Source organism: Leptonychotes weddellii, chromosome 2 (assembly GCF_054177405.1).
Source record: "Leptonychotes weddellii isolate Sample4059 chromosome 2, ASM5417740v2, whole genome shotgun sequence".
NCBI lineage: Eukaryota > Metazoa > Chordata > Mammalia > Carnivora > Phocidae > Leptonychotes > Leptonychotes weddellii.
In genome coordinates this window covers 41,925,044-41,952,895 of record NC_138370.1, presented here as the reverse complement: position 1 = coordinate 41,952,895, position 27,852 = coordinate 41,925,044, and the positions used below count along the sequence as shown (strand labels likewise).

The 27,852-nt window shown below is 35.8% G+C and overlaps 1 protein-coding gene across 1 annotated transcript in view; it reads right to left on the bottom strand.

Moving 5' to 3' along the window:
* Positions 1-27,852, bottom strand: part of FZD3 (frizzled class receptor 3) — a 106,225-nt gene that overhangs the window by 54,051 nt on the left and 24,322 nt on the right. The window contains exons 3-4 of the mRNA XM_006735119.3: positions 19,066-19,262; positions 12,147-13,164 (exon numbers count right to left, since the gene is read on the bottom strand). Coding sequence (XP_006735182.1) covers positions 12,147-13,164; positions 19,066-19,262 — 1,215 coding nt within the window. The remainder of the gene's footprint in view (positions 1-12,146; positions 13,165-19,065; positions 19,263-27,852) is intronic.

Sequence of the window (27,852 nt, the reverse complement as noted above, 5' to 3'; positions counted from 1 at the left end):
TTGTATTTTTAGCTATAAAATAATCCATATCATATTTAAAATGTTTTCACTAGATTTCTCCATATTTTTTTTTAAAGGAACAAAAGAGTAAGAACTCACTTTAGTCACAGAATTATCTGATTTCCATATCGATTTTCTCCTACTGAGCTAATGAATTCCTTCAGAGTAGAAGCTATATTTCGGCACCGTTGCTTTCTCAGCAACTATCAATATGCCTGAATGTTAGATATATGTAATAAATGGTGGTTGCATTAATGAATTTTATATAGGAAGGGAAAAAAGAAACTGTGGCTTATGGGAGAAAAGTTTCTAGATTCATTTAATACTAGACTGGTAAGAACATTAGAGATTATTCAATTTGATCCCCTAACTTTAGAGATGAAGAAATTACAAACTGAGTGGTCTAAAGACACAAAGTTAATCAGAGATACAGCCAGAAATAGAATGTCTCCCAAATACTCATTCATATAAGTGGTTTTTTGTTTTTGTTTGCTTGTTTTGCATAAGAAGAGGTGTAAACTGATGTAAAACTGTGGGCTTTGGAATCAGAAAGACAATTCACATCCCAGCTCTATCACTGTATGAATTTGGGTAAGTTGTATAATTACATGAGACTCAATTTCCGCATTTGTAAAATTGAGTACAATCTAACTTACTGGGCTATTCTGAGGATTAAATGAGATATGTGTATAAATTTGCTGAATACAGGACCTGGTGCACAGTATACTTAATAACTAGAAGCTTCTATGATTATTATATTATGTTGCTTTCTATTTTACTATTCCCATAAACTACTGAAATTATTTCTTCTTAAATTGGTATGGTGATGCCTTCAAAGACTACTGGAAATAAGATTTATTGGCATGTCTTTATTATAGTGACATACTAGAATTTATTTGTATTTATTACAGTGATAAAATAGAACTAGATTATACTGAATTTTTTTTTTAAGTAAACTGCACTCAACATGGGTCTTGAACTCACGAACCTGAGATCAAGAGTCACATGCTCAGGGTACCTGGGTGGTTCACTCAGGTCATGATCTCAGGGTACTGGGATCGAGCCCCGAGTCGGGCTCCCTGCTCAGCTCCCTGCTTCTCCCTCTCCCTCTGCCTGCCTCTTCCCCCTGCTTGTACTCTCCCTCTCTCTGTCAAATAAATAAAATCTTAAAAAAATAAAAAAGTCACATGTTCTATCAACTGAGCCAGCCAGGTGCCCCTGTATTGAATATTTTTAATGCCATTTTGCAGTTCAGTAAAATAACGATTCTCAAAAGCTGTAATGAGAATGAAACAGTGACAATTTACATGGGACAGAAAAACACCACAGGTCACCATTCGTTGTTATAAATATCAAAGGTGATATAGAATAATGCTTGCTATAGATCAGGGGTTGGCAAACTACAGCCTCCAGACCAACTTTGCCACAATTCTGTTTTTGTAAATAAAGCTTTACTGGAACTTCATTTGTATATACTGTCCATGCCTGCCTTTGTATTACACCAGCAGAGTTAAGTAGTTTAAAAATATATATATATATATTATATATATTATATTTTATATATATATATATATAATATATATATATATATATTTTAGGCCAGCAAAGCCTAAAATATTTACTATTTGACCTTTTATAGAAAGTTTGTTATGCCCTGCTATAGACTGTGGCAAGTACATTTTTTCCTAAAAAGGTGTTAACCATTTGGACAGCAGATATATCTACAAATAAGACTTACACTGAACTCATGACTTGGGCTATTCTGTGTAACAGAAGCCAGAATAATAGCAACTTGCAGGTTTTAATATATTTTATCCAAAAGTGCCATGTGACAGGATTTTACAACCTATACATAAAGTATTAATATTTTATTAATATTATTTAATGTTTTATTTATATAATATTTTATATTTTCCTACAAGAGTTTTAGAATATATATATTTTTTATTTTATTTTATTATTATTTTTTTTAAGATTTTATTTATTTGCGAGAGAGAGAATGAGAGACAGAGAGCATGAGAGGGAGGAGGGTCAGAGGGAGAAGCAGACTCCCTGCTGAGCAGGGAGCCTGATGCGGGACTCGATCCTGGGACTCCGGGATCATGACCTGAGCCGAAGGCAGTTGCTTAACCAACTGAGCCACCCAGGCGCCCCCAGAATATATATATATTTTAAAAATTTATTTATTTGGGGCACCTGTGTGCTTCAGTCAGTTAAGCGCCTGCCTTCGGCTTAGGTCATGATCCCGGAGTCCCGGGATCGAGCCCCGCATCAGGCTCCCTGCTTGCGGGGAGGCAGTTCCTCCCTCTCCTCCCTGCTCATGCTCTCTCTCGCTATCTCTCTCTATCAAATAAATAAATAAAATCTTCTTAAAAATTTATTTATTTTGAGGGGGGAGGGGCAGAGGGAGAGGAAGAGAGAGTCTTATGCAGACCCCACGCTGAGCATGGAGCCCAACGCAGGGCTTGATCTCACAACCCTGAGATCACGACCTGAGCTGAAAGTAAGAGTTGGATGCTTAACCGACTGCGCCATCGAGGCGCCCTGATTTAGAATATATTTTTTTCAGGGAATTCCCACTCTTTTCCTGTATTATAGACACTGAACAAATTTAAGGAAATTTGGTGCTAGGAAGTCACAGACAACATATTTACCACTTTAAAAACTAGCAGCAGAAAAAAAAGATTAGTAGTACTATATATTTACCCAAAATTACTCACTGTTGCTCATGTGGGAAATGTAAAATATACCCATTTCTCCCGTGATCCTTTCATACACATTGCTGATCCCTTTTGGAATTGCATGGAAGCACTCTTATCAGAAAATGAAGCTAAAATCATAACAAGTTAGATTTGACATTATTCTGCTATTTTTGTATTTTTCTGGATCAAGACTAGATAAATAACAGATGGGTTCCCTTGTGTGACTGAAAGAATACAAACAATATTTTTTGTTTGTTTTCTATAAAAATGATTTTTTTTTCAGAATTCTACAAATGGCTCTAAATGTGAATGTGACAGTCTCAGCTAAGCTGCTTGTATTATGGTAACATATTTCTATTATGAAACAGAGGTTCTAGAATCAAAATTCCTTGGGATATAGAGCACTGAATTAGATGGATGGAAGAGATGAAAAAAATGAAGAGGCACTTTAGGAAAGGAAACGTTTTCTTTTGAAAATCAATGTTTAGAAGAAAAAAGTAAAGGATGGGAATGATCCTCCTTCAAACCTCAATAATTATGTACTTGCAACAACAGAATATTGAAAATTTTCTTTGTGCAAGGCACTCTACTACAAGGTTTAAATTTATTATCACATTTAATCTTCATACCCATGAGGTAGATGTTATTATATTTAACATATTATTTCTTGTGTTTTACATAAGGAATTGAGGCTCAGACTATTAGAGGCAGGACATAAACCCAGCCTATGACGTTAAAGCCCATTTTTAAACCAATATATTAAATTCAAATAGTTCTCTAGAAATATTAACAATCTTTGAGACTTTAACACTTCTATAAAATGCTTTAAGCCTCTTAGAAGGCACTAAATAAATATAGGGAATTATTTTTAAAAGAAAAAAAAACAACTCCTCAAGTACCTGGAAAACTGCTGTGTTCTTTAAATAATACATAAGATGGAAACATATTCTAGGAATAAACCCTACTGATTATAAGCTGTAAAATATGCATTATTCTGACAACTCAGGCTGTATTTCATAATTCTGGATTCAGGCAATAAATATTACTTTCTCAAGTATTACTTAATACATTTTTAAAAAGCATTCTTGCTAAATAAACAGTTGGTATAAAGTATTTAAAATATTTTAGAAGACTACATCAGCCCATTTTTCTTCAAATTAATTAAATACATGCAATTTGCATTAAATCCAATTAGTAATCCAGAACAATGTGATCAACTACTTCACAAACCCATTTTTTAAATATTTGAAAACTTCAGTAATATGCGAGATGACTATTAAGTAACCTTACCGATTTTAAAGCAAACATATTCAAATATTATGTTCTTTAAGTTACCTGAGGAGGCTACTGTAAGGATAACATCATTGCTTAATACACTTAAAAAACTTCTCATTAGGAATTATTATCCGAGCCTGCTAGGTATTCTTTTAGATATTCTCAGTGATAGCAAATCTTGTTCAATTACGTGTGGATATGACTTCAAATAGGAATTTAGTAACTCTGGTGCTCAATTTACAAGTCTGTAGAAGATTCCTCTAAGGTAAAATTCTGAATTAAAACTAATATAAAAATTCTAGTATTAGAATATTAAAAAATCATAAAGTAGGACAAATATTTTATGATTCCACTTATATGAAGTACCTAAACTAGCCAAATTCATAGAGACATAAAGTAGAATGATGGCTGCTAGAGGCTGGGAGGCAGGGAAGAATGGGAGTTATTGACTGATGGGTACAGAGTTTTAGTTTAAGAAGATAAAAAACTTTCTGGAGATAGAGATGGCTGCACAACAATGTGAATGTATTTAATGCCACAGAACAATACACTTAAAAATGGTTAAAATGGTAAATCTTATCATTTAATGGGGATATTTTACCACAATTAAAAAAGAAAAAAAATCCAACCTACGTGGCTGGCCCTATTGTTTGTCAGTGGGCTATAGATTGCTGACCCCTGATACACTTTGTTTTTTTGGGTTTTTTTTAAAGATTTTATTTATTTATTCATTAGAGACAGAGAGAGAGAGGCAGAGGGAGAAGCAGGCTCCCAAGGAGCAGGGAGCCCGATGCGGGACTTGATCCCAGGACCCTGAGATCATGACCTGAGCCGAAGGCAGACGCTTAACCATCTGAGCCACCCAGGAGCCCAACACTTTGTTAATGTGACTCTGTATAAGCCATATTATTTCTTACTGCTTCAACTTCCTCCTATTAAATTGGCAGAAATGAAGCCATACTATCTATTTCGTAAGACTGTTGTGGATATCAAGTAAGATAATAGGTTTTAACCACAATGAAGTTTATACAATTAAGAGTTCATGTTTACAGTACTTTCTTCTTCTTTTTGGGGGGTGGGAGGGGCAGAGGGAGAGGGAGAAAGAAAATCTTAAGCAGACTCCCTATGGAGTCTGGTGCATAGGTGTGGAGTCTGGTGCAGGGCTCCATCCCACAACCCTGAGATCATGACCTGAGCTGAAATCAAGAATCAGAGGACACTCAACTGACTGAGCCACCCAGGTGCCCACCCCTACAGCATTTTCTTCTTTTTTTTGAACAAGCCAGATTTAAAGATTTTATTTCTATTTAATTGAGAGAAAGAGCAGTGAGAGAGAGAGCACAAGAGGGGGAGAGCACAAGAGGGAGAGGGAGAAATAGACTTTCCGCTGAGCAGGGAGCCCAACATGGGGCTCAATCTGGGACCATGACCTGAGCCAAAGGCAGACGCTTAGCCACCCAGGTGCCCCTTAAGCCAGATTTAATTCAACATCTATTACTTAAGCAAGATTGAAAAGCAGGAGTCACAAGGGAATTAATAGGATCACACACACAATAAAGCTTTAATTGTACCTGTACTATCTTCCAGAACAGCCTCTGAACTACTGTGCTGAAGAAAAAGGTTAATACTAACTCTGGGGAAAAAAAATACATACTGCAGGAAATTAAAAACAACAACAACGTCTGTATATGAGTATTATTAATCCATGAGGTGTTAGTGTGAAAAACAGTTCTTTCATTAGGTTTAGGAAAACTTCAATAAAAAAAAAAAAAAAAAGCTAAGAGATTTCCTAACCTGAACTAATAAAAGGTTCCCCCCAAAATAAGTAAATAAATAAATCACAAAGATGCCTGAAGCCAAGTATGGGAAACAAAATGAATGAACAATCAACATGGTTAATAAAAGATTTTTGGTTAAACTTAAAATGACTATTAAATGCACTTTAAAAATTTAGAAATACTGAAAATGCATGAGTTAACCTTTTAAGAATTTAGAAAAACGAAGCAATTCTAAGAGAAGCATTAGTAAGAAAATAAGAACAGAAATAACTGAATTAAAAAGATAATCCTCTAGCAAGATCGATCAAGGTGGAATAGAGAACATACATTAGAAACAAAAAAATGGTAAAAATTTACAAAACAAAAAATATATGAATAACTTGATACTAATGTATTTGAAAAGTTAGATAAAATAATCTTCTAAAAGTAAAATTAACAAAATGCCTTTATAAGAAATAAAACACCTGAATAAAACTATTACTATTTAAGAAATTGAAATAATAGTTTAAAAAACCTAGTGTCTTCCACAACTTCTCTCTCCTAGCTTTAAAGATCCTAGGAGAGTTTTTTGTTTTTTTAAGGTTTTATTTATTTATTTGACAGAGAGAGAGAGAGAGCGAAAGCAGGAACACAAACAGGGGGCACGGGAGAGGGAGAAGCAGGCTTCCCGCCGAGCAGGGAGCCCGATGCAGGGCTCGATCCCAGGACCCTGGGATCATGACCTGAGCCAAAGGCTGACGCTTAACGACTGAACCACCCAGGCGCCCCTAGGACAGAGTTTTTTTTTTTTTTTTAAAGATTTTTTTTATTTATTTGCAAGAGAGAGAATGAGAGAGAGAGAGCACATGAGAGGGGGGGAGGGTCAGAGGGAGAAGCAGACTCCCTGCCGAGCAGGGAGCCCGATGCGGGACTCGATCCCGGGACACCAGGATCATGACCTGAGCCAAAGGCAGTCGCTTAACCAACTGAGCCACCCAGGCGCCCTAGGACAGAGTTTTTAAGAGGAGGATATACCAACCCTTTCAAAGAGCAAATAGCCCCTACTTACTGTAAAAATTGAGAATTAAAAAGAAAAAAAACAAAAACAAAAACCTCACTTTATGAAGCTGTTATAACCTTGATACCCAAACTGGACAAGGACAATACAGGAAAAGAAAACATTATCACAATCTATCTTACTTACGAGTATAGAAGCAAAATCTTAAAACATAACTAGAAAGCAACGAAAAGACAAATCTGTTCTTATTTGTAGACAAGTACTTCTACAAAGAATATATAAAAAAATTTACACACAATTAGAATAAAAGAGTTCGGCAGGGATGCTCAATATAAGATCAATATATGCATTCAATTAATGGCATTCTTGTACACCAACAATAATCGATTTAAAAACATAATAGAGAAAAGATCCCATTTACAATTGCAACAAAAACTGTAAGGTACCAGGAACAAATAAATGAATAAATACATAAATAAACAAAAAAATATTAAAACTCAGTATTACAATGATGGCAATTTCCCCCAAGTTCACTTAAAATAAAAAATAATTTCAATCAAAATGCCAACAGTGTTTTATGTTTTACATGGATAAACGGATTCTAAAATTCATATACAAAAGTGGCAAGAATGGTTAACATAATTTTGAAGAGCAAGGTAGGGGAAATGTGGATTAACACAAAGTTATAGAAATAGACCAATGGAACAAAAGAGAGAGCCTAAAAATGGAACTTGAACATGACAGAGGTTGCATTACAATTTAGATGGGCTATTTGATAAATGGTGCAGAAAGCATAGTGCTTATTCATATGAAAAATAAAATTATGTTCTTCATAACGTAGAAAAAATATATTTCAAGGGATTAGAGATATGAGTCAAAAAAATCAAATTTTAAAAATTGCTAGGGGCACCTGGGTGGCTCAGGTGGTTAAGCATCTGACTCTTGAGGCTCAGGTCATGACCTCGGGTCCTGGGATAGAACCCCACATAGGGCTCCTCACTCAGCACAGAATCTGCTTCAGATTCTCTCTCTCCCTCTGCCCCTCCCCCTGCTCACGCCCACTCACTCTCTCAAATTAATAAATAAATCTTTAAAAAAAATAAATAAATAAAATAAAGCAAATAACCTAACAGAGCAATGGACAAAGTAGCAAATGAGTGAAATCACAGAAGAGAAACCCCAAATGGCCAATAAACCTATGAAAAATGATCAACCTTAAAAGGGGAATAAAAATTACTATGGCATTGAGATACTGTTTTAAAGTCTGGCAAAACTTAAAAGCCTGAAAACACCATGACGGGGAAAAATGGGAAATTCATACTCAATTGTGAGTGTAAATTAAAATAACCATTTGGTTTGATGATGGATCTTACAATGCAACAATTTCACTTTCTGGTACATACCTCATGGAAATTCTTGGACATGTGCAAGGAAGATAGATACTATAAGAACGTTCACTGCAAAATGGTTTATAACAGCAAAATAAGTTGGAAAGTACATGTTCATAAAAGAATGAGTGAATAAATTGCAGTATATTTATATATTAGACTAAGGCAGTTGAAATGAACAAATTAGTAGTACACACATAAAACTGAGTGGAAAAAAGCAAACTACAGAATGATTTCACTTAATGGATTTTTAAAACTTGCAAATACCAAGTTTTACAGATCTGTAAATACTCAGCCACAATATAAAAATATTGGGAAGAATGAAAAACCACCATCTTTATGAGAAGGGTTACCTCTGGGGAGGGAGAGGAAAAAGAATGTGAATACCTAAGGGAACAGAGGCAGGCATCAGCTGTGTGTTTAATGATAGTTAGCCAGCCAGCCAGAAAAACAGAAAGACAGATATAATGTTAAGATTTCAAGGCAGTTTGGATATGAGTGCACAGGTGTTTGCTACGGTATTTACTATACTTCTATATATTTGAAACATTTTATAATATAAACTTCCTTAAAAGGAAACACATTTTTATTTTTTATTTATTTATTTATTTATTTTTAGAAAAACTGCTTTTTTTTTTTTTTAAGATTTTATTTATTTATTTGAGAGAGAGAGAGAATGAGAGACAGAGAGCATGAGAGGGAGGAGGGTCAGAGGGAGAAGCAGACTCCCTGCCAAGCAGGGAGCCCGATGCGGGACTCGATCCAGGGACTCCAGGATCATGACCTGAGCCGAAGGCAGTCGCTTAACCAACTGAGCCACCCAGGCGCCCAAAGGAAACACATTTTTAAAAATGAACTAGAGGGGCCCCTAGGTGGCTCAGTAGGTTAAGCGTCTGCCTTTGGCTTAGGTCATGATCCCAGGTTCCTGGGATGGAGCCGCATTGGTCTCCCAGCTCAGCAGGAAGTCTACTTCTCCCTTTCCGTCTGCCCTCCCCCCAACGTCGTGCTCTTTCTCAAATAAATAAAATCTTAATAATAAATAAAAATGGACTAGAGCTACAGCATTAATATAAATACATCTCAAAAACTAAATGTTAAGTTAAAAAATCAAGTTACAGAAACATGTATAGTATGGTATCATTGTATTACATATTTTTGTAAAACAGTTTTTCCACAGTTACATACATATTGGTAGGTTGTATAGACTTTCATGGGAATGGTATATTCCAAATTCAGGATGATGGTTACCTCTGGGCAGGGTGTAAGAGGAACAGGACTGGGGAAGGGTACATAGGGAGCTTCAGCCAAATCTGTAAAGATTTCTTTTAAAAGTCTGAAGCAAGGGGCACCTGACCAGCTCAGTCATTAAAGTGTGAGACTCTTGCAGGGTAGTGAGTTCAAGCCCCACGCTGGGTGTAGAGCTTACTTAAAAATTTAAAATAAATAAATGAAAGTCTGAAGCAAATATGGCATTTGGTAAAGCTTGGTACTGGATGGTTTTTAGAATCCCATATTTATATATATGTATGTATGTAAATAACAGCAGGAACAATAATAAATGAAGAAAATGAATGAGAGTTAACATCTACTTATTATGTAGTAGGCACTCTTCTAAACGTGTGCATGTATACTAAGAACAACCCGAGGAAGTAGATTCTGCTTATTTCTAATACTATCTATTATTATTTTAATACTATTAGATTCTATTACTCATTTTACAGATGAGGAATTAAAGCAGAGAAGTGAAGCTGGCCTAAGATTATAAAGTTAGTAAATAGTGAAAGTAAGATATGAAGCCAGGATTTGTGCTCCAGAGCTTAAAGCTTAATTACCATGTTACTGTTATAATGTCATTCTCTATTCTTTTCAGTATATCATAAATAATTAATTCCCAATGTTATTTCTGTATGTTGGAAATTAAAAACACTTTTAACCCATGACCACAAAAAAAAATGCATATACACACATACATATTTCTGTGCAACTCACACTGGTTCTAAAGATGCTGAAAGAATTCTAGGAATGTCCTGAAAATAGTGGCATCCCAACTACTCTATCAATTTATATATTTGAGGTTTGGTATTTTTTAGATTGTTATTTTATAATCAAACATTATTTTTCAGTAGTCCTAAGATAATATATATCTGGAATCTTAGATAACTTATATAAAGAAGCATATGATGTAATTCAACCATCTCTTTCTCTCTCATTAGAGGCAAAATTCCATTACTTAGCTTCAGGCCTGAAAACTCATATTAAGAGTTTTTAATAAGTCATTCTGTCAAGAAATTCAATTTCAATCATTCATTTTTTCTGGTCTCTCAATATAAGTTGTTTTTTAAAAGCCCATAGCTAATATTTATACAATAATAAACTGGCATTCTCAGTCATTAAATATTTATCAGCAGTGGGGTGCCTGGGTGGCTCAGATGGTTAAGCTTGTCTGCCTTCGGCTCAGGTCATGATCCCAGGGTCCTGGGATAGAGCCCCACATCGGGTTCCTGGCTCAGCGCGGAGCCTGCTTCTCCCTCTCCCTCTGCCTCTCTCCCTGCTCATGCTCTCCTCTCTCTTTCTCTCTCTGTGTATCTCTGTGTCTCAGAAGAATAAATAAAAAAAAAATCTTAAAAAAAAATATTTATCAGCATTGATTATGTGCTAATCACATATTCTTTGTCCGTGGTACCACTGTTACCATTTCTTTTTTTTTTTTTTTAAGATTTATTTATTTATTTTAGGGAGAGAGAGAGAGTGAGAGTGAGTGAGGGGTGTGGGAGAGGTGTGGGGCAGGGGCAGAGGAGGGAGAGGGAGAGAATTTCAAGGAGACACCCCGCTGAGCACAGAGCCCACAGGGCACTCAATCTCAACCCTGAATTCATGACCTGAGCCAAAACCAAGAGTCAGACGCTCAACCGAGCCACTCAGGCACCCCTACCATTTCTTAAAAATGTCTTTTCTCCATCTACATAGCCACATTCTCAATGTTATCATCTACTAACCTATAGAATATGTATTCAAAAAATATGAAAATATGAAAAAGAAGTTCTTGCTTTCAAAGACTTCACTGTCTAGCAGGAGAAAGAGACAAACAAGAATTATCTATAATACATAAATACTTTTAAAAAGGTAATTAAACCTTAACGGTCAGGAAAGATGAAAGGATGGCTGGTGCCCTTTTAACAGCTAACCTGGAACGTGAACAGGAGACAGCAATGGAGACTGTTCTTTCGAGAAAACTTATCTTAAAAGGAAGAGAGGATGATAGCTAGGGGCACAGGTTCTAGAGAAGGTTTTAAGATAGAGAAATACTTAGCATCAACTATTCTGAACTACTTTCCTTGCTACATTCCTCTCCTAACACTAAATCCCAGTCTGGATATAAGCAAGTCACTTAACATTTCTAAGCCCCACGAGAGAGATGTTTAAGAACTCTAAATTACGAGGAAAATTGAATAAATTACCTCTAAAGTTCTTTCTAGACCTAAAATTCTATGATTCTGTCACTATGATTATCTGACCTGTTTAAATTCAAAGGTAAATCATAAAATATTCAGTATGCAAAAAAGAAAAACCAAGACCAATTAAGAGATGAACTAGTTTGTACAATTGCATTCTATTACTTTTGCAAAACAGTTAAAACAATTCCTCTTCTGGCCATCAGTAAAATTTTCACAAAAGACAGTGCATTTTTACCAGTTGGTAAAGAGCTTCTCACCCTCAAACCTGTAGACTTCTAAACAATCCCCAAGCAAACTGTTCTGTGACAACAGAAGTAAATTGCTTAAAAGCCCATAGCTTAGACCTGTAAAAGTCATCTTTTAAATGGAAGAGGTTTATAGAAACATGTATATTACATTCTTTCTACAATACATTTGTTCATTATCTTTAAAATTTTAATGTACAGGTTCATAAACAGTGTTTTTTAAAAAACTAGCTAAGATTAGATCTTCACAGTAATATGCTTTTTCACTATCACACATTCTGAAATTTAGAACAAGGTTTCCCTTACCTGATATGGACATGGAATGTGATATTCTCTGCAGCGTTCTTGTATCCATGTTGTTTCCCAGATGCCACGGTAAGCTTGTTCATAAAAGTAGCATCCAATTACAACCAAGAGTGGTACGAGATAAAGAATGCTGAAAACACCAATCCGGATCATAAACTTCACCAACTTATCTTGGTTCTCCTTTTCTAATGGAATTTCAATTCGAACTCTGTTTAGGGATATAATGCCAGCTAAGAGGAGAGAAACTCCAACTACCACATACAGGCAGAGGGGAGCAAGAACAAAATATCTCAATGCATCAACATCGTAGAGGCCAACAAAACACACGCCACTGATATTGTCACCTTCAATTTTATTCATCGCTAAAAGGATGATAGTTAGAGTTCCAGGGATGCCCCACGCACTGGCGTGAAATAGCAAAGCTTTCTTCTCAATAGCTTCACTACCCCACTTTGGCACAGCTGCCAAGAACCATGTGATGGTAAGAATTACCCACCAAACACTGCCAGCCATAGTAAAAAAATAGAGTACCATAAAAAGCATGGTACAGGCTTTATTATGAGATCCTTGTGTCACTGTGGAAGCCTTATACTGTGCAGGGCTAGATGCATTGCAGGCTACTCGGTCTTCAAGCAAAAACCCAATGAAGAAAATTAATGATACCATCATGTAGCAGACAGCATAAAATATAATAGGTCTTTCAGGATAACGGAATCTTGTGACATCAATTAAAAAAGTTAAAAAAGTAAACAACGTGGCAGAGAGGCAAATGATTGAAATCAATCCTATGAAGTATCGAGCAAATGAAAGTTCTTCTCTCCTAAAGTACATATTTGGACAAGGAGGTGAACAATCACGCACGTGTAAAAAAGAATAACCAAGATCAGGATCAATTTTCAACTCTCGAGGACACCAAAAACCATAGTCCCTCTGCACTGCCACTGGAGCTCCTTCAGTAGGATCACCAGCTAAATTCAGATCCACAAGTCGAGGATATGGCTCATCACAATCTGGGAACCTAAAAAAATACAAGATGAGAACCATTTTCACTTATTGGGAAGTCTATTGATACTTAACAATTTGGATTTCCAAATTTAGCACTCATGACCTTATTCATTCTAATATCCTTGAGTACAATTACATTAAGTAGGAATAAAGTAAATGTTGATTCTTGTTTATGGGCCATACAATTAGACTGTCCACTGTTGATCAAAAAATGATATGGTTTTATACTTAATTTAGTTTTGGCTTCAAAAACAATACTTTTTTAAAGTTTATTTATTTTTTTTAGTAATTTCTACTCCCAACATGGGGCTTGAACTCACAACCCCTGAGAACAAGAGTTGCATGCTCTTCTAATTGAGCTAGCCAGGCACCCCAAAGAGTATTCTTTTAATTAAAATAGTCTAAAATAGCCATCAATAAGTAACACTGTATATAGAGAGTATTTAAGACACACACTTTAAAATAAGATTTTAAAATATATACATTATTATAAAAGAAATGAATACATAGCTCTAACAAAAGAGTAGCTTTTTCCCAATCTTTAACTAGTTACCCTAGATTCAGTGGAACTTCCTTAAGCAGAAATGTTAAAAAAATCTTTCCCAAATGCATAGGCCAAGGTGTTTCGAATTACATTAGCAATAAAAAATCCTTATAAGTGGCTGAGTTTTTAGATCTTTTCTTCCCATTTTATATTTGCTCCCTGCTTAGCATATTGATTAATTACAGTCCTTCTAAGGTCTCTAATGTGAACTACTTCTTTCTTACCACCCCTAATTTCTCTCCAATCCATTACATTCTCTAACTCAGTTATTCTCAAACTTTGGTGTACATAAGAAAAACTTAATATTGTTTTAAAAATAAAAGTTCAGGGGCACCTGGGTGGCTCAGTTGGTTAAGTGCCTGCCTTCGGCTTAGGTCATGATCCAGGAGTCCTGGGATCAAGCCCCAAGTAGGGCTCCCTGCTCAGCAGGGAGTCTGCTTCTCCCTCTTTCTCTGCTCCCCCTCACTTGTGCTCTCTCTCACTCTCTCAAATAAATAAATAAATAAAATCTTTTAAAAAATAAATAAAAATAAAAATTCTTGGGGCGCCTAGGTGGCTCAGTCAGTTAAGCATCTACCTTCAGCTCAGGTCATGATCCCGGGGTCCTGGGATTGAGCCCCATGTCGGGCTCCCCGCTCAGCAGGGAACCTGCTTCTCCCTCTCCCTCTGTCCTCTTGCTTGTGCTCTCTCTCTTGCTCTAATAAATAATAAAATCTTTAAAATAAATAAATAAATAAGAAAATTCCTGCTTCCCACCACCACAAATCATATTACAGTATACCTGTGTGAGGGCCCAGAAATTTGCATTTTAGCAAGTTTCCAAAGGGACAAGATCTGCAGACTTGAGAAAGTATCACAGCTGCAGGACAAATAAAACGGGTTTGTGGTGCAGACATGAGTAAAGATACCATTCTCATGAACTTCTTGCATCTTCAATTGTCTTGCCTGTATCAGTTCCTAAGCCTTCAGACTCCCACTAACTAGATGTCTAACAGTTTATATGCATCAAATAGTTTCCAAGAAACCATCGCTGATATTAAGTTTGACAAAAACATGCATAACCTTATGCTGTAGCTGATTAATCTTTTATTTTCTAACATAATCCATTTTCTTCACTGGACTTGGAATTATAAATCTAAATGAGAGAAACTTATTGCATTTAAGCATTTGTTTATATCCTGCAGTATGTCAGGCATTAAACATAAAAAGACAAAAAACCAGGCTTTCTATCCCGCAGTCTAAAAGGAGATACAAACTTGTAAATACAAAATTCAGCAGTGGGATATATGAACAAACAAACTCTATATAAAGTATAAAAATAATACAAAGGATTAATTCTTCCAAAGGATGAGATTATGAAAGACTTCATAAAATAAGACTCTCAAATACAGGATTTTGAGTCAGTATTTGACAGTTCTGGTGGTATGCCAATCAGTATTCTAGCAAGAAATGCAAGCAATGGCAAAGAGATTTGAACAGGGTAGTTTAATATTGCTGGAGCATGAAGTGGGCATGACTTGTGACAGGAGATCAGGTTGGAGAGATAAGCATGTTGCAGAAGAGAGAGAGAGAGAGAGAACAGTGATACTAAATTTAAAACCATGCAAAGTTATACTTTATGCTTTTATGACTGTGTTTGTATACCCAATGGCCCCTCAATATATATATATACTTCACTCTATAACCTTTCCAAAAACCAAACTCTTGATTTCTACTCCTTAAATTTCCCCATTTCCATAAGTGGTAATTCCATTCTTCTAGTTGCTCAGGCCAAAAACCTTGGGGTCATCCTTGAAATACTTTCCCTCTAATACATACCTCACAATCTACCAGCAATTTCTATCATTGTACCTTATGACATATCTTCTCATTTCCTCCACTGCCTCTGTGCAGTTTGAGCCTAATATTAATACCTCTTCCCTGAACTTCTGGAGTGTCTCCCAATTGATCTCCACTTCCACACAGCAGTCAGTGATCCTTTACAGACATGCCACTCCTGTGCTCATGATCATGTCTCTCCTGCTCTAAGTCCTCTAATGCTTTCCCACCTCACTAAGAGTCAAATCCAAATTCCGTATCAGAGCTACAAAGACCCTACGGCCAGTATTTTTCTGATCTGATATCCTTCCATTCTCCCTAACTTACTTGGCTCCAGATTCTCTGGTTCCCTTGTTCTTTGACTAATCCAAGCATGCTTCCATTTCAAAGCAGTTGCACTAACTGCTGTTTCCTATGCCTAGGTTATTCTTCCTTAGATATCTGGATTATTTGTTTCTCATTTCGTTCGGGTCCCTACTCTAATTCTTCTTTATCAAAAAGGCCTTCCCCAATATCGCCATAGAAAAGAGTCTTCTGCTTCCAACCAACCCTATTTTTTTTCTTATTAGCATTCATTACCATCTGGCATTATCTATTTATTTGTTCTCTCTCCCACCACTACTAGAATTTTAGTTCCATAAGAACCAACACTATATTTTGTTCACTACTTATCTTTAGCATCTAGACTAATGTCTAACACACAGGACACATCCAATTAATATTTGTTGAGTTAATGATTGTTGAAGAAACATATTCATATAGACCTAACCCAGGTAATTAGAAAGATGACTAGGAGCAGTGTCAAATGGGAGCAGAGATATTAGTTGATTCAAATAATACCAGAATTAAAACCAGATAAGGCAGGGGCACCTGGCTGGCTGAGTTGGTAGAACATGTGACTCTTGATCTCCAGGTTCTAAGTTTGAGCCCCATGTTGGGTGTAGAAATTACTTAAAAAAAATAAAACATCTTAAAAAGAAATAAAGCTAGTTAAGGTTGTGGGAATGAGACAGATATGAAATTAGTTAGATAAAAGCAATACAGTTTGTAACTGATTGGATGTGGGAGCTAAGGTCAATGAAGGAGGAACAGAAGGTGACTTATAGAGAATTAAAAAATGAGCAAAGGAAAATCAATGTTAGACATGTTGAAATTGAGGTATTTGAGACAAATGCAGGCTAGGATTTCCAATGGCTGCTAGATATGCAGATTTGGAACTCAGCAAGAAGATGTCAAAGCTATAGATTTAGGTGTAGGAGTCAGCAGCAAATGAGTAAGAGTTAAAATGAGTGAGATGAGATCATCCTGGGAAAGCACACAGAATCAAAAAGAATAGGAACAGAACTCTGGAAAGCACCAATACTCAAGGGGTAGTAAGAGGAAGAGGATCCAAAAAAAGAAATTAAGAATAATTGGTCTGAGAAATAGCAGACCAGAATAGTTCACATATGATGGCTTAAATGATTTTCACGAAAAGAGGGAAAGCTGAGGTTGTGGAGAATTAGTATGAAATATAGAATAAAGGTGAAATATGGGTTTGAAGTGAGTGATACAGATTTGACAGAGGTGCTGAGAGGAATAAACAGAGATTATTCTGTTTACCAATCTGGAAATTTGCCAAAGACAAACAGCAAACAGAACTGCTACAGTTGACATCTTAAATATATAGCACAATTAATTTGTGAGAAATGGGTTGAATCAATCCAGTTGGAAATCTGAACAAGTTCAATAGAAGGAATGAGTTGAAATTGCTAGCAAGAGTGTCATTTCAAGTGATAGACCACAAAGCTTAAGTAAGGAAATAAATGAGATTAGGAAGAGTGATATTAGGAGAGGGGGAAAAAAACCCCAAAGTCTTGGAGTGTCCAGGTAGTTCAAGAGCAATAGGAACAAGAATAGGAGAGATGTGGAAGAATGAACGGTTGTTATAAAAGACCGGTTTGCCAGAATTTAAGGTTTCATAGTTAGTCAATGCCAGGCAACAGTGAGGACATAAAACAGATTTAATCCCATCAAAATAATGAAGATGATAATGAGATTTCTATACTTGTATATAAACTATTAATATAAAAAGACCACTAAATAATGGGAGTTAGCTAACAGAAACATAAAATAGAGTTCCTGCCCAAGTAACTCATAACTGTTATTATAAACACCAAGAAATTAACAGACTTCTAAAAGAGGGGCTGTAAACACTTCCACATGTTTGGGGATAAAGTGGATGGTTACATGGGACTAGATAAGGAAACATGTTAAACAGGTGGGAAATAAAGTAGACAAATACGAGAAAGCAAAATGTCAGTGAACTGACTATAAGAAACTGATATGTTTTATTTCTGAAGTTTTTCCAAATGCCAAATGAGAGTAACAACACCTGCTTTTTACCCACCTCCAAGGGCTATTTTTAGATGACAAAATTAATTTTAATATGAAGGACAAAAAATGTTCATTGCAGCATTACTGATAACAGCAAACACCCAGAAATAACTTAAACGACCATCAATAGGAAATGGTTAAGTAACTATGGAATATTAATATAGTAGTCCATTACGTAGCAATTAAAAGGAATGAACCAAACCTACAGATATAAATATACATATATTTTTAAATTTTAATGTTGTTTATAGATCTGTATATATGTAGTAAGAGTATAAAAACAAATATAGAAATGATTAACAACATAGTCAACATAATTATTACCTCATCTCTGGGGAGGAAAGAAGGGAATGAAATCAAGATGGGTACCAAGGAAGGAACTTTCAGCTCTACCTGTATTATTTCTTAAAAAAAAAAAGTGACTAATCCAAGTATCACAAAATGTTAAGACTGGATAAAGTTAGACAACAATAGTGCGTATGCATTTATCTTATTATTCCTTATTTCTGAAACATTTCACAATACAAAAAGGTACATTATTATATTAGAAATATAGTATTACTCTATACATTATTACTAACAATAAACATTCTCTCATATAAATCTATAAGACTGTCTAGTAAACATCGTCAAATCTTTAGGAAATGCTTATAATCTATATTTTGGAAGTGATCTGAAAAGTATCTGACATTTCCTAATTCTGGTTTGTTAATTCATGACAAAAAAAGAGTTGACAGAACTACTTTAGTCATTAACACGTCTAAATCATACAGATATTTAATTTCCACTAAGTGATCATTAAAGACATTTAATGCTGAGGTAATGAATGATTATTTTCTTCTCTATATTTTCTAATTGCATTACTAATAGCATTACTTGTATAACCAGAAAATAAATTTATTGAGGGAAGAAAAATCAACTTTATGTCTTGATTGTTTTTCTTAATTCTTTTAAAAATTTCTTCATTGAAATATTTTTTCCTTTTCTATCTTTTCATTTAGTGATTTCAAGTTCCCAAGGAAATGAACAATTCTGAGGCCATGAAACTGCTGTTCAAAATTAAGATTAATACATACTTCAAAAAAAGTTTTTAAAAACTGATGAATTAGAGAACAAGTAATTTTAAACATACTGTAGCATTAAGTAATGATCCATGAAAATCTATGATTTTCGCACCTACTGCATTCCATATCTTCAGGCCAAGGAACACCAAACATCTCCATGAGCTCCGAACACTCACTGTAAGCCCGCTGACACAGCCTACGACAGGGAAGTGTGACACGTCCATATTCCATACAAATAGGAGCATAGAGTGCACAAAGAAATGGCCGAAAATCCCGAGAACAATCCAGATTCACCATTGGGTGGAATGGCTAGGAAAAAGTAAAAATTGAATAATTAGAGAAAGAATTGTATACAAGTTAAAGCTTCCAATATAGAATATGACAATATTCTTTTTTTTTCCATTTTAAAAATTTCTGAAGGCTATTAAAATTTCTGAAGGAAAGTTTTTGGTTTTTGAAACAAAATCTTCTTCTATATCCCTAAAGATTCTGAATTGGTTAAGACTGAGGTGTATTTCAGAAACTATATGTGTATTTTATTAGTTAGAGGTGATATTAATGAAGAGGCAGGACTGAGAATCACAGTATGATCCATTTTACATAGGAAAGAAAATCCATAAAAGATACGTGCCAAATGCTCAAAAAGTGATTACTGCTTGGTGACAGGATTATAAGAGATTTTAATTCTCTTCCTTTTATGTATTTCAATTTCTACATTTTCTTCAACTAACAAGTATCAACAGGAGAGAGCAGACAAAATGCTAAAAGAGGAAAGGGAGTGGGAGTGGAGGAAGAGAAGTAGTTATACATAGCAGTAGTTATTTTGAGAGTGAGGGAGAGGGAAGGATCTCTCACATTTGTCTCATATTTTCCTGTTCTTGTTACATTAAAAAAAATTTTTTTAAACTGATATCACATGACATAAACAGAACTAACGCTGTAAACTGATACTAAGGAAACAAAAGGAGAAAATAGTGGCCCCAGACATAAAACCATGCTTAAATAATCATTATAACCACAGGAATAGATCAAATATCCCAATAAGTATGCATCTGAGTTTTTTACTATTAAATATTTTTTCACTTATTTATATAATAGTTTCAGAATCATTGCTGATTTTGATCTGGTAACAGATATTCTCACCACTAAGCCTTTCTATCGAGTAAGAATCAATCAATTTTTACATTGATATATAATATTTTCCAAAGGCCTCCTATACAAGATGCAGTCAGAAAACCAAGAGTCACTTAAAGAAACTGAGTTAATTGTATAATGGACATGGTACCCAACATATAACAATAAACTATATGTGACCATCACTCCCAAGGATGAAGGAGTAGCTTGTGTTAAACCAATGTTTCCATCAAGAATAATTTTAAAATATAGAAAAACAGTTTTAAAACATCAATTTAAAGCTACTGAAGAACTGTTGAAGCAAAACAACTACAGAGACCAAGAATATAAAGAGTAGGAAACATGGAAAGGGGCCTGATAAGTGCAGCTGCTTTTCCAAGGAGGCATTCGTTGAATCTGGGCATAAGGCAAGAGGCTGAGAATCAAGCTTTGACTAGGCTGGTGCTAGAAACCAGCACAGCTTTGGTGGTCTTACAAGGCTACAGACAAAATTCAAAATGAAAGGAACAAGACGTAGGTGAGAAGGGGAAGTGCCAAGGATTGAGTCTGACACAGAGCCAATTTTCCCTTCAAGAAATCTGAAAATTCTGAAGCTGCATGAGGAAGGAGCTAAGAAGCTAAGCAGAAAGCCTCTGAAAAGCAGAGTGGAGATTTTGGCAGTTTTATCATACTGAGGAAACATGGATTAGAGTTCAAGTCCTACCAGGGGAACTGAACATACCAGACTCTCTCAGCTGGAAGCCTCTGAATAGCTACACTTTAGTTGCAGTGGCAAATCAGAAGGAGGCAGAAACCTACCAAAAGTGTAACCCTGCCTCAACTCAGCTCAGTCCCTGATGGAATTAAGGTGATCCACCATTTATCTGCTAATTAGAAGAAAGGGTGAACTTTCTCTGGAGTAATAGAACATCTTCTGGAACCTCACCAACATTTTGTAATGTCTAACACTAAAAAAAAAAATTACTAGGTATTTCAAGAGACAGGACCATATGGGGTGCCTGGGTGGCTTAGTTGGTTCAGCCTTTGGCTCAGGTCATGATCTCAGGGTCCTGGGATCCGGCCCCCCATCAGGCCTTCTGCTCAGCGGGGAGTCTGTTTCTCCTTCTCCTTCTGCCCCTTCCCACCTGGCTCATGTGCACTCTCTCTCTCTCCCCTCAATCTCTCTCTCTTTCTCTGTGTGTCAAATAAATAAATAAAATCTTTAAAAAAGAGAGAGAGAGGAGACAGGACCATATGATTAAGACCAAGAAAAAAAATTACAATGTTTTGGTGATCCAGCTATTGAGCTTAATATACAAGACTGTATATAACTATGTCAAATATGTTCAAGAAAATAACAATGAAGAATTTCGGAATCAAGTGGAAATTCTGTAACTGAAATATACAATTGGAATTAAGAACTCATTAGATTTATCAGAAGACAGAATTGGCAAAACAAAAAACAAGGCAATAGGAAATATCCAAACAGAAGCACACAGACCAAGAAATACTGAAAAATACATTAAAAAAACATAAGAGACATGTGAAACATGGGAAAGCCTAAGATATACATAACTGGAGTCTTAAAAGGTGGGGAGAAAGAGAATGGGCAGAGGCACTATATAAAAATATGATGACTGAGGGCGCCTGGGTGGCTCAGTTGGTTAAGCGACTGCCTTCGGCTCAGGTCATGATCCTGGAGTCCCAGGATCGAGTCCCGCATCGGGCTCCCTGCTCAGCGGGGAGTCTGCTTCTCCCTCTGACCCTCCTCCCTCTCATGCTCTCTGTCTCTCATTCTCTCTCTCTCTCAAATAAATAAATAAAATCTTTAAAAAAAAAAAAATATGATGACTGAGAATTTTCTAAAACTAATTGAAGATAACAATCTACAGATTCAAAATCTTCTGCAAACCCCAAAAAGGATAAATATAAGAAAATCACATCTAGGCAAATGTTAAATTGTTGAAAACTGAAGAAAAATATCTGAAAAGCAGCCAATGGGGGGTGCAGGGAGATAATTTACCTTTAACAGAGCAACAGTTAACACTCAGAGCTGACTTTGGAAAACTATAAAACAATAGAATGACTTACTTAAAGAGCTAAGGAAAAATAACTGCAAACTTATAAGTCTACAGCCAGCAAAAACATCCTTCATAAATGAAGGCAAAATAAAGACATTTTCAGACAGACAAAAAAATCAGTCACCAGCAAACCTGCACTCAAGTGTTCTTCAGACAGAAGGAAGATGATCAAAGATGAAAACTCAAAAGTACTTAAAAGCAACAAAAGGGGTGAATATGTGGGAAAATATAAACAAATACCCCCTGTACCAATAAAAAATAATAATGTCTTAAAATACATATGAAACACAGATAGATATATATATTTTAAGATTTTATTTATTTATTTGACAGGGAGAGATAGTAAGAGAGAGCACAAGCAGGGGCAGCAGCAGGCAGAGGGAGAGGGAGAAGTAGGCTCCTTGCTGAGCAAGGAGCCCAATGTGGGGCTCAATCCCAGGACTCTGAGTTCATGACCTGAGCTGAAGGCAGACACTTAACCAACTGAGCCATCCAGATGCCCCCAAAACACAGGTATATTAATATGCATAATAATAAAATGGAAAAGATGGGAGGCCAGAGGGAACACTAATGGGGTAGTGTTTAAAATAACGATTTTATTAAGAGTATTATAAGTCATAAGTACATATCATAATTTCTAGGGTAAACAATAAAAGAATGCACAATGAGGTAAAACAGAGGGAAACAGTAGAACACAAAAGAAGATAAGATCGGAGAGAAAAAGAAATGCAAAACAGTTTGGTCACATTGAAATCAAATAGTGAGATAGTAAATATTAGCCCAAGTACAACAGTAATTACATTAGATATACATGGATTAAAAACTCTAAGTAAGGGGTGCCTGGGTGGCTCAGTTGGTTAAGTGTCTGCCTTCGGCTTGGGTCATGATCCCAGGGTCCTGGGATCGAGCCCCGTGTCGGGTTCCCTGCTCTTTTGGGGAGCCTGCTTCTCCCTCTCCCTGCCGCTCCCCCGGCTTGTGCTCTCTCTGTCAAATAAATAAATAAAATCTTAAAAAAAAAGAAAAACACTTTAAAAAAGACTAAGAGTTTTGGACTAGGTAAAAACAAAAACAAAAACACTATGCTGTTTACAAAGACACATTTTTCAATATAAAGAAACAGGTTAAAAGTAAAAGAAAGGTAAATGGTAATGCAAGAACTAACCAAAAGAAAGAGTAGATTTTTATGACAAGAAGTGTTCCCGGAGATAAAGGGCATTTCATAAGACAAAAGAATCAATTCACCAATACTAAAAAGTAGATCTAAACATATATAGACCACTTAACATAGCTTCAAATTATTTTAATCAAAAATAGACAAAACTGGGCGCCTGGGTGGCTCAGTTGGTTAAGCGACTGCCTTCGGCTCAGGTCATGATCCTGGAGTCCCGGGATCGAGTCCCATATCGGGCTCCTTGCTCAGCAGGGGGTCTGCTTCTCCCTCTGACCCTCCCCCCTCTCATGTGCTCTCTCTCTCTCATTCTCTCTCTCAAATAAATAAATAAAATCTTAAAAAAAAAAAATAGACAAAACTAAAAGGGAAAATATACAAAGCCACACTGCGAGTGAGAGATTGATACACTTCTCTCAGTAAGCGACAGAAGAGCAAGACAAAAATTCTATAAGAATACAGAAAATCTAAACAAGCCAATTACAAATTTGATCTAAATAACATTTATAATCATGATGTCTAACAATAACTGGATCCTATTTAACAGACACATGGAATCTTTATCAAAATTGGCCATATTCTAGATCCTAAAGCATGCCACAACAAACTTCAGAGAATTAAAATCAGTCACAGAAGGTTCTACGACTAAAATGTAAGGTATAAATCAATTACATAAAAAGCCCAAACCCAACTGCTTGAAAATTTGGAAATTAGACAACAAACTCCTAAATAACCCATAATTAACAAAGGGAATCATAAGAGAAATGTAAGTTATATATATAATTATATAGATTATATAATCTATGTATAAATGTAAATAAAGACAAATATCAGCAAAAGCTGTACTCAGAGAAAATTTACAATCTGATATACACATATCAGAAAATAAGAAAGCCTGGGGTGCCTGGGTGGCTCAGTCGTTAAGCTTCTGCCTTTGGCTCAGGTCATGATCTCAGGGTCCTGGGATCGAGCCCCGCACCGGGCTCCCTGCTCAGTGGGAAGCCTGCTTCTCCCTCTCCCACTCCCCCCTGCTGGTGTTCCCTCTCTCGCTGTGTCTCTCTCTGTCAAATAAATAAATAAAATCTTAAAAAAAAAAAAAAATAAGAAAGCCTGAAAATAATCAATGACTTAAGCTCCATCTTAAGAAGCTAGAAAAAGAATGGCCAAACGTAGGGATGTATAAGGAAGGCAATAACAAGAAAAGAAACAACTTGAATTATCAATATCAGGAATGAAGGAGAGAACATTACTAGAAAAATAATGTAGATACTATAAATAATAAATTTGAGAGGTGCCTGGGTGGCTCAGTCGTTAAGCGTCTGCCTTCGGCTCAGGTCATGATCCCAGGGTCCTGGCATCGAGCCCCGCATCGGGCTCCCTACTCAGCAGAAAGCCTGCTTCTCCTTCTCCCCCTCCCCCTGCTTGTGTTCCCTCTCTCGCTGTGTCTCTTTCTGTCAAATAAATAAAATCTTAATAAATAAATAAATAAATAGATTTGACATGATGAAATGAACAAATGCCTTGGGGAAAAAATCACAATTTACCAAAACTCATAAAAGTTTATCTTCTATCAACAAATAAATTTAATCCATTATTAGAAATGATTCCCCCCAAAGAAAACTCTAGGCTAAGATGGCTTCACTAGAAAAATCTGTCAAACATCAAATCAAGAAGTTGCAGTAATCTCACACAAACTCTTCCTAAAAAAGGGGGAAAAGGAACCTTTCCCAATTCGTCTAATGAAATCATCCTAATTTTTATAACAAAACCCAACAGGAACTATCTAAGAAGAACAATTATTCCTCATGATTATAGATATAAAACTTATATCAGTAAATTAATCCAGAATATGTAAAAAAGGAGTAATACACCATACCAAATGAACTTTTTTCCCTAAGGATAGAACACTGATTAACATCTGAAAAACCAGTTAATGTAATTAATGGCATTAACAGAAAAAGGGGGAAAAATCACATGATCCACTAATAATATAGATGTAGTAAAAGTATTAGATGAAATTCAACACCCATTTATTACGAAAACTCTTTGCAGAGTAAGAAGAAATTTCCTCAAATCTTCTGGAAAGTACATACATCAAACCACAGCAAACCTCATACTTGGTGGAAAATTACTGAAAGCTTCCCAAAATCAAGGATGAGGCAAAAGTACCTGTCATCAACATCTTACTTAACACTGTATTGAAAGTCCTCACCAGGGCAGTAAGAAAAGAAAAATAAATAAAAGGTAAAAGAATTAGAAGGAAAGAAATACAAAAATTAAAGGTACATGGATCAGAAAGAAACTAACTATCATTATTCATAGATGACTTGTGTTCCAGTTACCAAACTTTTATCTCTCTGTTCCAAATTCACCCCTCAATACCTGCTCTATGATAATCGATGGGATTCATTCACCATTTCTCCTTTACAGTAAGCATGAGTTTAAACTTTCTCAACAAAGAGTGCTGGAGGAAGACTGCAGGGCAAAAGGGCTTCCTTGTTGGTTGTGGTTGCTGCAGTCAGGCAGCAGTGCAAATGTAATATCTATGATGCTCTGTCTCACCATGCGCCCAGAAAGGCCTCTTAGTAGCCTCACAATCACAGCATAGCTTGGTGACCCCCTTCCTGCAGCCCTTCCAATATGGACATTGGATGCTTGAGGCCTTCTACCTGCAGCACTGCCCTGACTTCCTCTTTTTGCTCCATCCCCAGCTAACACTTGCTCATGTCCTGAAGACTTGCTTCCTCCTTGCCCAGCAAGTATGGACCAGCTCTGGCCCAGCTAACCCAGTGAATTTCTCTGCCATCCATTGAGCTGCGACTACATCACCTATAATTAAGGTCTGAGTCTTGGTGTCTGGTTGTCCCTTCCAAGACTGTCCCTCTGCCCTAGAAAACCCTGTTGAGCTCTCTATCTTATAAATACTCTCCTATACTAGCTTATTAATTCTTTCCTTGTTTAAATCATTGAGTGCTTCTGTCTTCTAATAGAACCAGACTAATAAAATCTGTTACAAAGAAAATCCAAGATAATCTATAAACAATTAGAATAAATGAATTTACCATGAACACTGGATACAAAATTAATTAAGACAAAATTCATCTGTATTTCTACATTCCAGGAATATATTAAATGAAATTTTAAAATATCACCAATAGAAAAGGAAACTAAGAAAAAATTCCATTTTTAAGAGCATCAAAAAGAAAGCATAGCATCCTATACTTAGGAATAAAGTTAACCAATGTGGTGCAAGACAGAAAACGATAAAGTATTACTGAAAGAAACTGAAGAAGACCTAATAAATAGACATCCGTATTCATGGATTAAATGGCAATGTTATTGGTGATACTCCCTAACATGATCTACAGATTCAATCTCAAATAAGAGCTGGTTCTTTGAAACTACCAATAAAATTGATTAAGTTTCTGACAAGACTTTTAAAGAAAAAGGAAAAACACAAATTACCAATATCAAGAATAAAAGAGAAGGTGTCACTGAGGCTCTGTAGGCATTAAAAAGACAATAAGTGAGGGGCGCCCGGGTGGCTCAGTTGGTTAAGCGACTGCCTTCGGCTCAGGTCATGATCCTGGAGTCCCTGGATCAAGTCCCGCATCGGGCTCCCTGCTCGGCAGGGGGTCTGCTTCTCCCTCTGACCCTCCCCCCTCTCATGTGCTCTCTCTCATTCTCTCTCTCTAATAAATAAAATCAAAAAAAAAAAGACAATAAGTGAATATTACAAACAACTCTATGCACATAAACTAGACACCTTAGATGAAGTAGACCAATTCCTCAAAGGCAGACTACCAAAACTCACCCGAGAGGAAACTATCTGATAATCTAATAGTCCTGTAACTACTAAAGAATTTGAATTTGTGGTTAAAAACCTCTAGAAAAAGAAATGTCCAGGTCAGATGGTTTCATAGATAAAATCTAACAACATTTAAAGAATAATTAACACCAATTCTAAACAATCTCTTCAAGAAAATAGCAAAGAAAGGAACACATCCCAACTAATTCTTTGAAGCAAGGGGTGCTCAATATTAAAACCAAACAAAAATAATACAAAAGAAGAAAACTACAGACTATTCCTCATGAACATAAATGTAAAGTCCTTAACAAAATAGTAGCAAAGCAAATCCAAATATATATTAAAAGCATTATATATCACAACCTAATAGGGTTTGCTCCAGAAACTCAAGGCTGGTTCAATATTCAAAAGTGAATTAATGTAATCCATATTAACAGGCTAACAGAAAAATCACATTAACATATCAAATGATGCAGAGAAAGCACTTATGATTTTAACTTTTCAAAGAATTAGAAATAGAGGGTAACTTCCTCAACTTGATAAAGAGCATCTACAAACACCCTACAGCTATCATAATTAATGGCAAAACATGGATGTTTACCCCTAAGATTGGAAATAAGGGAAGGATGTCTGCTCTTACCACTCTTATTCAACATGGTACTGGAAATCCTGTCAACACACAATAAAGCAAGAAAAGGAAAGAAAAGGTATAGAGATTGGAAAAAGAAA